This window comes from Elgaria multicarinata, chromosome 9, assembly GCF_023053635.1.
Source record: "Elgaria multicarinata webbii isolate HBS135686 ecotype San Diego chromosome 9, rElgMul1.1.pri, whole genome shotgun sequence".
NCBI classification, from domain to species: Eukaryota; Metazoa; Chordata; class Lepidosauria; order Squamata; family Anguidae; genus Elgaria; species Elgaria multicarinata.
Genome location: NC_086179.1, coordinates 423,846 through 437,305, shown reverse-complemented (window position 1 = coordinate 437,305; position 13,460 = coordinate 423,846). Strand labels below are relative to the sequence as shown.

The 13,460-nt window shown below is 46.6% G+C and overlaps 1 protein-coding gene across 3 annotated transcripts in view; it reads left to right on the top strand.

The window, feature by feature from the left end:
- The window catches only part of PPP6R2 (protein phosphatase 6 regulatory subunit 2), a 69,289-nt gene that overhangs the window by 13,708 nt on the left and 42,121 nt on the right, over nucleotides 1-13,460 (top strand). For all 3 annotated transcript variants that reach the window (XM_063134446.1, XM_063134448.1, XM_063134447.1), the window contains exon 2: nucleotides 4,329-4,574. In XM_063134446.1, the coding sequence (XP_062990516.1) occupies nucleotides 4,348-4,574 (227 nt within the window). In that variant the 5' untranslated portion in view covers nucleotides 4,329-4,347. The remainder of the gene's footprint in view (nucleotides 1-4,328; nucleotides 4,575-13,460) is intronic.

The following is a 13,460-nucleotide window of genomic DNA, read 5'->3' as shown; positions in this document are numbered from 1 at the left end:
TATTATCTCTTGTCACCACTATTTGCCTCTGTTCCTCAGATATCTGTCCTATCTTCTGCAGTGAAGACTGATGACGATAACGATGATAATAAATTTATTTCTTACCCGCCTCTCCCTCTGGATCGAGCTGGGGAACAACATTAAATACAGTACATAAAATTGGTTAAAAGTGCATATAAAACTGATACAATATTAAAATAACAATCACAACATCTTAAAATTCTTAGGTTTAAAATTCATCTGGGTAGGCCTGCAGGAAGAGAGTAGTCTTATGGCTGTCTTAAAGTCAGAGAGAGTATTAAGCTGACGAATCGCTACCGGCAGGCAATTCCGCAGTCTGGGGGCAGCAGAAAAGAAGGTCCTCAGGGTAACGGTTGACAGCCTTGTTGTGGTTGGCTGAAGGAAATTCTTCCCAGAGGACCTGAGTGTGTGGGGCGGATTGTACGGGAGAAGGCGATCCCATAGGTAACCTGGACCCAAACCACGTAGGGCTTTAAAGGTAATAACCAACACTTTATACTTCGCCCAGAATAAGAGTTCATTCACCTTCTGTGTAATTGTCTTGTCGTCCTTCAATACTCCTTTGACTCCACTGGTCCTGAGAACACGCTAAGCCATGGTTAGGCCTCTAATCCTTTTGCAGCAAAAGGATCGTAACCATGGTGTGGCACCATGGTTACGAAGGGTTCACATGACACGCTACTGTGAGGGGAGAGTCGACTGCCCTGGAAACCCCCACAGTTGCTTAACTTGCTTGATTGCTGACGCTTCATCATCAGTGGGGCTCCTCGCGCTTGGAGGATTGGTTCCCTTGCCAGCGTGCCTCCCTGTGTAGAGAGGCCCAACTGCTACCACGATCAATGTTTGCCACTCTGTGCGTTTAGCCGTTTGCCATGTTCATACCATTGCAGGGGGTCTCCAAACTTTTTGGACCACTGGGCACATTTGGAATTTTGAGAAATTGTCATGGGTGCTGTCAGAAAATGGCTGCCACCATGGAGGGAAGGCCCAGTCACAGTTCTGTGTCCATCCTGGCACACCCCTGCATCTGCATGCGCACTCTCCGAGAGGACTCACCACCTAGGTCTTGGTGCTGTAGCTGGTCTTGCCGTGGGGTTCGAACATCCAGCCGTGGTAGGACAGCAGCAGTTTGAGTGTCTGGCGGCAGAGCAGGATGCCGGAGATCCAGACGCCCGTGGAGAACAGGATGGCGCTCAGCAGGGTTCGGTTGCGGAGGCTCAAGCAGCGACTGCTAGAGAAGACAACAGAAGGAACCAGTGTGGCTCCACAAAAAGCTTAGAGATGACCTGAAAACAAAAAAGGACATGTTTAGGAAGTGGAAGGAAGGCCAGGCTACAAAAGAAGAGTACAGACAGGTGGCACAGAAGTGCAGGAATGGCATCATGAGCTGAGGCTAGCGAGGAATCCTAAAAGCAACAAAAAGGCTTTCCTCAGTTATGTGAATAGTAAAAGACAGAGGAAAGAAATGGTGTTTAAGCTGCTTAATGAGGGTGGCAAATTGATAACAGATGACAAAGAAAAGGGTGAAGTGCTCAATTCCTACTTTGGTTCAGTCTCCAAAAAAACAGGTCTATGACACACACACACACCCCTGGCAAAAGTGAAGTACATGCTGAAGGGGCAGGATTGCAGCTTGAGATTGATAACAAATGGTCGAGGAACACCTAATTTCTTTCAATGAGTTCAAATCTCCAGGGCCCGATGAACTGCATCCTAGAGTAATAAAGGAGCTGGTAGAAGAACTCTCAGAACTCCTGTTGATTATCTTTGCGAAGTCACGGAAGATGGGTGAGGTGCCGGACAACTGGAGGAGGGCTAACATTGTCCCTACCTTCAAAAGGGGCAAAAAGGAGGAACCTGGAAACTATAGGTGGTGGTGGAAATTGCCCCATTGTCATGGTCAGACCACTTCCTCGTAAAGTTTGGTCTCACAGTGCCAGTCACTTCTTGCAGAGGTGAGGGGACCCAGGCGGACTGACGGGATCCAATGGATTTCTGAATGCTTGGGGTGTGCCGTTCTGCCGAGGCACTTGTCATGCTGTGGGATGGCGAGGTGTGCCGGGCTGTTGAGACGATTGCTACTGAGCGCCCACTTCAGCCCCATGGAGCCTGATTTACTGGGGACCGCTGGACAGTGAAACAGGACAGAAGATGGTTGAAGCACAAGTGGCGTGAGACTCATCGCAAAGGTGTTCAAGCACATGAAAGTGCACAGAATCATGCCCGCTGCTACATGTCATTGAAGGTGGCAAAGTAGGCCTCATTTTCTACTTCTGGCGCATCTTCGAGTAGCCGTCCAGCTGAGCCTTTTTGTCCAGAGAGGATCAGATATGGGCTGGTATAGAAATGTAACAAATAAGAATCATCTACCCTTTTGGAACCCGTGCCGGAGCTCCTTGGAGGCTTACTGGGATCAGTTTGCAAAACACTTTGAGGAGAAAACCGCCCACCTTCATGCTGATGTGAATGCCACTGTTGATACAGTTGCCCATTGAGGGGTCCACTGCATTGTCTTGTCCTGTTTGGTGGGATCAGTGTCAGTTTTTGAAGCTGGAGGGTGTAGACAAGGTCTTTGCATCTGTGCCACCCACCCATGCTCCCTGGACCCTTGCCCAGCATAGCTTGTTTGCGCCAGCCACGGGGGATTGAACGGATGGATCGGGGGTATGGGGTGGAGTGGTCCCCGCAGCCTTGAGGGAGGTTGTGGTGCTGCTTCAGTTACAGGGTTACTTCTACTGGGATTTGACGGAATCAGAACCCCAGATCAATACAGGGGCCTTCTCAGTGGCTGCACCCACCCTCTAGGAAAGCCTCTCTCTCCCAGGCACTTTGGGAGGCAGAAAATGTAGTATGTTTCATGAAAATGCAGTTATTCATCCCAGCTTCTCTGGCTTATCAATTAATTGTAATTAATCATATGCTGTTCTGTTACTGCTCCTTGTATTGCTTTTGTTGTTATTGTTGTTGAAATTGGGGAGGGGGTAGCAGAGAAGAGCTAGAGGGTGGATTTCCCAACCAATTGGCTACGTGTGTGGAAGTTATACATCCAAGTTTACAAGAAGGTAAAGGTGACATCTCATGAAAAGCTTGAACTAAATTTCATCTGCTAGAAGCCAAGGAGCCGCTGCTGCCTGTATGCTTGGCCTGAATGGAATCTGGGAGATCCACCCTTGCGGCCGCAGCCCAGGGATTAGGCAGCTGTGGCACAATGATGGTGGCGACGCTCTTACACTGTGTGATGTCTCCAGTGCCCTGCTGCGCTCATGGGGCTTTGCAGGAACACTCCAAGGGGAAAAGACCGGGCTCCGTCCCAAGGAGTTAGGCCAGCAGGAGATGGTGGGAAGGGAAGTCAGGCCAGGCCAAGCCCAGATCGAATGGGAAGCCTACCCCAGGTGCTGCTCTTCAGTTTTACTACAGTTGCAAAATATCACGTAATTAGGTTGCTTCACCAGTATTGTCTTATGAAAAGCTTGTGGCCATAAGAAGATACTATATTAATTCCAAAATTTCAAATTTCATCCTTCTCCTAAGTCCATTAAAGAATGAATGGTGTTTTCGGTATGATTGATCCGAGAATATCTATCAGTTTCATCAGTTTTATGCCCAAACTTCAGTTCACTCTAAAATGTGAATTAAATTGACGGGAAACCCACCCACCCCACTTTAATCACCTTAATTGTGAATAAAACTGCTGACGAGTGATAAAAGGAGCCCCTGGATTGGCACCCTGTGGCCTGGAGTCGGCAGAGTCGTGGGAGGATGATCCATCCTGACTCGGAAGGCCAGGAAGGGAGCCAGGCTCCTCAACTTGCCGTCAGCTCAAGGACTTGCATAGTTCCTGACAAGAGGCCATACGTCACACAGAGGGCGATCTGTCCGCATGCCGAGGTGTGTGTGCGCGCCAGTGTGATGGGATGGAAGTGTTTTGTCTTCCTAGGGAGTGTGACACTAGGAAAAAGCGAAAGCTCTGGGTGTTGGGGCGTCGCGAATCTGGGGCAGGGTTGCCCCATAGGAAGACGTTTCCCCACCACTCGTTTCCCCACCTGCTCTGCAATTGAACCATCCGTTAGTTAATTCTCAGTAATCGAAGGTCCACATCGCTTGAGTTATTGCCCAAGTAGTGAAACCTGGAATTTCTCCAAGGCTGGCTTCCCCTGTGTTCCAGTGTGCCAGGAGCATATCTACTCATGTGAGGATCAGGCGTTGAGCCAAAAGTAGGCAGAGCCTTGCAGGAGGAGAAGGGGATATAGGGAGCTCTTCAGTCATGGCGTGGCCTTAATTGCAGGGCTGCTCTCTCCTCCTTGCAGGTCAGTGTGTGCCCTCATCATGTTCTGGAAGTTTGATCTGAACGCAACGTCGCACGTTGACAAGTTGCTGGAAAAAGAGGGTGTGACTCTGCATGAGTTGATGGATGAAGATGACATCCTCCAGGAGTGCAAAGCGCAGAACCGCAAACTGGTGGACTTCCTGTGTCAGCAACACTGTATGGAAGAGCTGGTCAGCCTCATCACCCATGAACCCCCCGTGGACATGGACGAGAAGGTCCGCTTCAAGTATGTACCTAGCTTCTGGGCAGCTGATTGCAGAAAGTCATGCCAGTGGGGCAGCCGAGGTGGGGTCTCCCCTCTGGTGGCAAGGACGCCCTTCTGTTTGCTTACGGATAGAATGTCTAGGCAACTGGGAGGTACTGTGGGAGAGCGCGCCCCATCGGGCCACTCCGTCATTGTGGTGGCTCCCCACGGCAGAGTTGGCTCCCTGAGATGCCAGCCCGGGAGAGGCCTGCATGGCCCATGACCAGTCTGAGCACCAGGCAGTGGAAGGCGGGACAAGAGCTAGGATGAGCGGAGAAGGATGGCAGCTTCGTAGGGCGGAAAGGAGCGACACGGCTGCAGGGAGAGGCTGAGGGAAGAGGGCAGGGCAGGCAGCAGGCAGGGCAAAACAAGCCCGAGCAGGGCTTTGCCCCCCCCCCCCACTGCTTCTCTGAGGGACGCACAAGACCAGACATGGCCTGGCCAATGGAGTCCCCTCCCCCTCCAAGGAGGGCCCAGTGGCAGCTGAGGGGAGCTGGAAGGCCCCAATGCTGCCAACGAGGATCCAGGAGAACCAGTCGGATTCCATTTCTGAGAGGCGCTCAGTGGCTGCATTGCAGCGGTGGGTGGGGTCACAGGGGAAACGCACACAGCGGCAAATTCAATTGTTTTAGTGCTCAGCCAGGGAAAGCACTTAGAATCATAGAGTAGTAGAGCTGGAGGGGGTCTCAAAGGCCATCGAGTCCAACCCCTGCTCAATGCAGGAATCCACCCTACAGCATCCCTGACAGATGGTTGTCCAGATGCCTCTATAATAATAATAATAATAATAATAATAATAATAATAATAATAATTCTTGCCCGCCTCTCCATTTTGACCAAGGTGGGGAACAACAATAAACGATACAATACATAATACTCAATTAAAACATAATATACATTGTTAAAAACATCCTAAAACATTTTAAAAACATCTTAAAATTCCACTGGGTAGGCCTGCCAGAAGAGATCAGTCTTGATAGCTTCCTTGAATGCTAGTAGACTGTTAAGTTGACGAGTTTCCTCCGGCCGGCAGGCCATTCCACAGTCTGGGAGCAGCAGAAGAGAAGGTCTGCTGGGTAACAGTGGTTAATTTAGTTTTTGCTAGCTGAAGTAGATTTTTCCCAGAGGACCTGAGTGTGCAGGGCGGATTGTACGGGAGAAGGCCATCCCGCAGGTAGCCTGGACCCAAACCATGTAGGGCTTTAAAGGTGATAACCAACACTTTATACTTTGCCCGGAAACCAATTGGCAGCCAGTGGAGTGATTTTAATATTGGGGTAATATGCTCACCTCTAGATGTACCGGTGACCAACCTGGCTGCCATATTTTGAACTAGTTGATGTTTTCGAACTAGGTACAATGGTAGCCCTATGTAGAGCGCATTGCAGAAGTCGAGCCTTGAAGTTACCAGCGCGTGGACTACTGTCTTTAGGTCTTCTAACTCTAGGAAGGGGCGCAGCTGGCGTATCAGCCGAAGCTGATAGTAGGCACTCCTGTCCGTCGCATCTATCTGGGCTGTCATTTGGAACGACGGATCCAGAAGCACCCCCAAGCTGTGAACACAGTCTTTCAGGGGGAGTGTAACCCCATCCAGAACCAGTTGACACACCTCCAAACCCAGGTTGCAGGCTTTGACAGTGAGCACCTCCATCTGGTCTGGATTCAGCTTCAATTTGTTTTTTCTCATCCAGCCCATTACTGACTCCAAGCATTCATTCAGAGGAGACACACTATCCTTAGCTGACGCTGTTATCAAAGGCATAGAGAAATATATTTGGGTGTCATCAGCATACTGATAGCACCCCGACCCATGCCTCCGGATGATCTCTCCCAGCGGTTTCATGTAAATACTAAATAGCATTGGGGAAAGGATGGCACCTTGTGGTACACCACACGGCAGCGCCTTCTTTGAGGAGCAGCTATTATTATTATTATTATTTATTTATTTATTTATTTATTTATTTATTTATTTATTTATTTATTTATATAGCACCATCAGTGTACATGGTGCTGTACAGAGTAAAACAATAAAATAGCAAAACCCTGCCGCATAAGCTTACATTCTAATAAAATCATAATAAAACAATAAGAAGGGGAAGAGAATTCACCAAACAGGCACAGGGTAGAGTAAAACTAACAGTATAAAAGTCAGATCAAAATCAAGTTTTAAAAGCTTTAGAAAAAAGAAAACTTTTTAGCTGAGCTTTAAAAGCTGCAATTGAACTTGTAGTTCTCAAATGTTCTGGAAGAGCGTTCCAGGCGTAAGGGGCAGCAGAAGAAAATGGATGAAGCTGAGCAAGGGAAGTAGAGACCCTTGGGCAGGTGAGAAACATGGCATTAGAGGAGCGAAGAGCACGAGCGGGACAATAGTGTGAGATGAGAGAGGAAAGATAGGAAGGAGCTAGACAGTGAAAAGCTTTGTAGGTTAACAGGAGAAGTTTATATTGGATTCTGAGGTGAATTGGAAGCCAATGAAGAGATTTCAGAAGTGGAGTAACATGGTCAGAGCAGCGAGCCAAGAAGATCATAGAATCATAGAATAGCAGAGTTGGAAGGGGCCTACAAGGCCATCGAGTCCAACCCCCTGCTCAATGCAGGAATCCACCCTAAAGCATCCCTGACAGAGGGTTGTCCAGCTGCCTCTTGAATGCCTCTAGTGTGGGAGAGCCCACAACCTCCCTAGGTAACGGATTCCACCGTCGCACTGCTCTAACAGTCAGGAAGTTTTTCCTGATGTCCAGCCGGAATCTGGCTTCCTGTAACTTGAGCCCGTTATTCCGTGTCCTGCACTCTGGGAGGATCGAGAAGAGATCCTGGCCCTCCTCTGTGTGACAACCTTTTAAGTATTTGAAGAGTGCTATCATGTCTCCCCACAATCTTCTCTTCTCCAGGCTAAACATGCCCAGTTCTTTCAGTCTCTCTTCATAGGGCTTTGTTTCTAGACCCCTGATCATCCTGGTTGCCCTCTTCTGAACATGCTCCAGCTTGTCTGCATCCTTCTTGATTTGTGGAGCCCAGAACTGGACACAATACTCTAGATGAGGCCTAACCAGGGCCGAATAGAGAGGAACCAGTACCTCACGTGATTTGGAAGCTATACTTCTATTAATGCAGCCCAAAATAGCATTTGCCTTTCTTGCAGCCATATCGCACTGTTGGCTCATATTCAGCTTGCGATCTACAACAATTCCAAGATCCTTCTCATTTGTGGTATTGCTGAGCCAAGTGTCCCCCATCTTGTAACTGTGCATTTGGTTTCTATTCCCTAAATGTAGAACTTGGCATTTATCCCTATTAAATTTCATTCTGTTGTTTTCAGCCCAGCACTCTAGCCTATCAAGATCACTTTGAAGTTTGTTTCTGTCTTCCAGGGTATTAGCTATCCCACCCAATTTTGTGTCATCTGCAAATTTGATCAGCATTCCCTGCACCTCCTCGTCCAAATCATTAATAAAAACGTTGAAGAGCACTGGCCCAGGACTGAGCCCTGCGGCACCCCACTCGTTGCCTCTCCCCAGTTTGAGAAGGTTCCATTGATAAGTACTCTTTGAGTCCGATTCTGGAGCCAACTGTGAATCCACCTAATAGTTGTTCCATCTAGCCCACTTTTAGCTAGTTTGTTAATCAGAATGTCATGTGGTACTTTGTCAAAAGCTTTGCTGAAGTCAAGATATATGACGTCCACAGCATTCCCACAGTCTACAAGGGAGGTTATCCTATCAAAAAATGAGATCAAATTAGTCTGACAGGATTTGTTCCTGACAAATCCATGTTGGCTTCTAGTAATCACTGCATTGATTTCAAGGTGTTTACAGATTGACTTCTTTATAATCTGCTCCAGAATTTTCCCAGGGATGGATGTCAGACTGACTGGTCTGTAGTTCCCAGGTTCCTCCTTTTTGCCCTTTTTGAAGATAGGGACAACGTTAGCCCTCCTCCAGTCGTCCGGCACCTCACCCGTCTTCCATGATTTTGCAAAGATAATAGACAAAGGTTCTGAGAGTTCTTCCGCTAGCTCCTTCATTACTCTAGGATGCAGTTCATCGGGCCCTGGAGATTTAAACTCATTCAAGGAAATTAGGTGTTCTTTGACCATTTGTTTATCAATCTCAAACTGCAATCCTGCCCCCTCAACTTCTGCTTCACTTTTTCCAGGGTGGGTCATAGACCCGCTTTTGGGAGAAGACGGAGCCAAAGTAGGAATTGAGCACTTCAGCCTTTTCTTTGTTGTCTGTTATCAATTTGCCATCCTCATTAAGCAGTTGAACCACCATTTCTTTCCTCTGTCTTTTACTACTCACGTATCTGAAGAAAGCCTTTTTATTGCTTTTAGCATCCCCCGCTAATCTCAGCTCATTCACAGCTTTAGCATTCCTGACGCCATTTCGGCATTTCTGCGCCACTTGTCTGTACTCTTCTTTTGTAGCCTGGCCTTCCTTCCACTTCCTATATGTATCCCTTTTTGTTTTCAGGTCATCTCTAAGCTTTTTGTGGAGCCACATTGGTTTCCTCTGTTGTCTTCTATATTTCTCCTTGTTGGAATTGTTTGTAACTGTGCCTTTAAAATTTCCTTTTTTAAATACTCCCACCCATCTTGCACACCTTTTCTCATTAGGCTCCCTTGCCACGGGACCTTACTTATTATAGTTCTGAGTTTATTAAAATCAGCTTTCCTAAAATCCAGATTACGTGTATGGCTACGCTCGACTTTTGCCTCCTTCATAATCAAGAATTCAAGTATGACGTGGTCAATTTCCCCCAGAGTTCCCGTAACTGCCACTTTATCCACTAAGTCATCCCTATTGGTCAATAACAAGTCAAGGATTGCCGATCCTCTAGTTCCTTCCACCACTTTCTGTAGGAGAAAGTTATCACCCACACATGTCAGGAATTTCTTGGAAGGGTCGCTTTTGGCAGTAATGGTCTCCCAACAGATATCAGGGTAATTGAAGTCCCCCATCACTACTATATCACACTTCCTTGAAACACTGGCAATTTGTTTCTCAAAAGTTTCCTCAACCTCTCCTTGATTGGGTGGTTGGTAGTAGACTCCGATTATCATATTCTTTTTATTCCTAGCCCCATTTATTTTAATCCAGACGCTCTCGACGGGGCTCCCAGTCTCATCCGCCTGTATTTCTGTGCAGCGATAGGTATTTTTAACATATAGTGCAACTCCACCTCCCTTTCTATTTCTTCTGTTCTTTTTGAACAAGTTATATCCTTCAGTTGCTATATTCCAGTCATGGGAGTCATCCCACCAAGTTTCAGTTATACCTATCAAGTCGTATTTGCCTTCATGTAATAAGAGTTCAAGTTCATTCTGTTTGTTTCCCATGCTCTGAGCATTAGTATATAGACATCGAAGACCATGTTTTTTATAGTCTGGCTTTGTTCCTACATTGTTGAGGACACTATTTTGGGACACTATTGGAGCTGTTCTCTGTACTGTGATGCATTGGCCTTCATCCATTGTTGCCTCGAAATTTACGTCTCCCGCCCCCGTAAGATTCAGTTTAAAGCCCTCCTGATGAAGTTCTTCATGCTGTGGCCGAACTCATTCTTTCCAGCCCTTGTGAGGTGCAACCCATCCCTTGCCAGCAGTCCATGTTCCAAGTAGCGTAGCCCGTGGTCCCAGAATCCAAAACCCTCACGATGGCACCACCTTCGAAGGCAGTCGTTCAGATGATCTTAGCAGCAGAGTGGTGAACAGAAACCAACGAACTGATGTGAGAAGAAGGAAGGCCAGTGAGAAGAAGGTTGCAGTAGTCCAACCGAGAAATAACCAATGCATGAACAAGAGCCTTGGCAGAAGAGACAGACAAAAATGGTCGAATCCTGGCAATGTTATACAGGAAAAAACGACAGGATTTAGCTACTGCCTCAATATGAGGAATAAAGGAGAGCGAGGAATCAAATATAAAGCCAAGACTACGAGCTTCCTTGACTGGAGTGAGTGTAACATCATTGACAGTAAGAGAGAATGAAAGATGAGGAGAAGGTTTAGGAGGAAAAACAAGCAATTCAGTCTTTGCCATATTAAGTTTCAAACGACGATGAAGCAACCAAGCTGAGATATCTGAAAGACATGCCGAGATACGATCGTGAACATCAGGAGAAAGATCCGGAGATGAAAGATATAATTGTGTATCATCGGCATACAGATGATATTGGAGGCCATGAGATTGAATAAGATTACCCAAGGGCAACATGTATAAAGAAAACAACAACGGGCCAAGCACCGACCCTTGTGGAACCCCTACTGAAAGGGGAAAAGAGGAATTCGAGCTGCCATGAGCCAACACGTTGAAAGAGCGACCCGCTAGATAGGAGGCAAACCAGTTATAGACGGAGCCACAAAATCCGAGGTCATGAAGGGAATCCAAAAGAAGATCGTGATCAACCGTGTCAAAGGCTGCAGTAAGATCCAGGAGAATAAGAACAGAATAAAGGCCTTTAGACTTGGCAATAAGAAGATCATTGGTAATCTTAGTAAGGGCTGTTTCAGTGGAATGCAAAGGACAGAATCCAGATTGAAAAGGATCCAGAGCAGAGTTACTTGAAAGAAAATCAAGCTATCCTCAAGCATCACCATCTGGAACCTGCCCGAAAGGTAGGACTGGAACCACTGAAGCACAGAGCCCCCGATTCCCAATCCCCTCAGGCGATCCAGAAGGATACCATGGTCGATGGTGCCGAAAGCCGCTGAGAGGTCCAAAAGTACCAGCAGGGGCACACTCCCCCCTGTCAATACTCAGGCGTAGATCATCTGCTAAGGCGACCATAGCTGTCTCAACTCCGTATCCTGCTCTGAAGCCAGTTTGAAATGGGTCTAAGGAAGGCCCCCTTGGTCAGGGGTTCCATTTTCGTACTGCTGTAATAGTCAGGAAGTTTTTCCTGATGTCAAGACGGAATCTAGCTTCCTGTAACTTGAGCCCGTTTTCCGTGTCCTGCACTCTGGGAGGATCAAGAAGAGACCCTGGCCCCCTGTGTAACAACCTTTCAAGTATTTGAGGAGTGCTGCTATGTCTCCCCTCAGTCTTCTCTTCTCCAGCTCCTGTTCAGCTTGTGATCTACAACAATTCCAATATCCTTCTTGCTTGTAGTATTGCTGAGCCAAGTATCCCCCATCTTGTTACTGTGCATTTGGTTTCTTTTTCCTAGGTGTAGAACTTGACATTTATCCTTATTAAATGTCATTCTGCTGTTTTCAGCCCAGCACTCCAGCCTATCAAGATCAGTTTGTTTCTGTCTTCTGGGATATTAGCTATCCACCCAATTTTGTGTCATCTGCAAATTGGCTGCACCTCCTCATGCAAGACATTAATACAAATGTTGAAGAGCACTGGGCCCAGGACTGAGCCCTGTGGTACCCCACTCGTTCCCTCCCTCCAGTTTGTGAAGGTACCGTTGATAAGCACTTTTTGATTCTGATTCTGTAGCCAACTGTGCATCCACCTAATAGTTGTTCCATCTTGCTCACTTTTAGCTTGTTTGCTAATCACAATGTCATGGGGCACGTTGTCAAAAGCTTTGCTGAAGTCAAGATATATTATGTCCACAGCATTCCTACAGTCCACAAGGGAGGGTACCTGATCAAAGAATGAGATCAGATTTGTCTGGCAGGATTTGTTCCTGACAAATCCGTGTTGGCTTCTAGTAATCACTGCATTGATTTCAAGGTGCTTACAGATTGACATCTTTATCATCTGCTCCAAAAATTTCCCAGGGATGGATGTCAGACTAACTGGTCTGTAGTTCCCAGGTTCCTGAAGATTGAACCAAAGTAGGAATTGAGCACTTCAGCCTTTTCTTTGTCATCTGTTATCCATTTGCCATCGTCATTAAGCAGTTGAACCACCACTTCTTTGCTCTGTCTTTTACTATTCACATATCTGAAGAAAGCCTTTTTATTGCTTTTACCATCCCTTGCTAGCCTCAGCTCATTCTCAGCTTTAGCCTTCCTGATGCCATTCCTGCACTTCTGTGCCATCTGTCTGAACTCTTATTTTGTAGCCTGGCCTTCCTAACACTTCCTATATGTGTCCTTTTTTGTTTTCAGGTCATTTCTAAGCACTTTGTGGAACCACACTGGTTTCTTCTGTTGTCTTCTATCATTTTTCCTTGTTGGAATTGTTTATAATTGTGCTTTTAAAATTTTCCTTTTTTCAATACTCCCACCCATCTTGGACTCCTTTTCTCATTAGGGCCACTTGCCATGGGAGCTTACTTACCATAGTTCTGAGTTTATTAAAATTGGTTTTCCTGCAATCCAGAGTACGTGTATGGCTACACTCAGCTTTTGCTTCCTTTATAATCAAGAATTCAAGTATGACGTGGTCACTTTCCCCCAGAGTTCCTGTAACTGGCATTTTATCCACTAAGTCATCCCTATTGGTCAGTATTGTCAAGGATAGCCAATTCTCTAGTTCCTTCCTCCAATTTCTGTAGGAGAAAGTGATCACCCACACATGTCAGGAATTTTTTGGAAGGGCCGCTTTTGACAGAATTCATCTCCCAACAGATATTGGGGTAATTGAAGTCTCCCATCACGACTACATGACACTTCCTTGAAACACTGGCAATTTGCTTTTCAAAAGTTTCATCCTCGTCTTCTCCTTGATTGGGTGGTCAGCAGTAGACTCCGACTATCATGCTCCTTTTATTCCTTGCCCCGTTTGTTTAATCCAGACGCTCTCGATGGGGCTCCCAGTCTGATCCACCTGTATTTCTGTGCAGGGATAAGTATTTTAACATATAGTGCAACTCTGCCTCCCTTTCTATTTCTTCTGTTCTTTTTGAACAAGTTCTATCCTTCAATTGCTATATTCCAGTCATGGGAGTCATCCCACCAAGTTTCAGTTATAC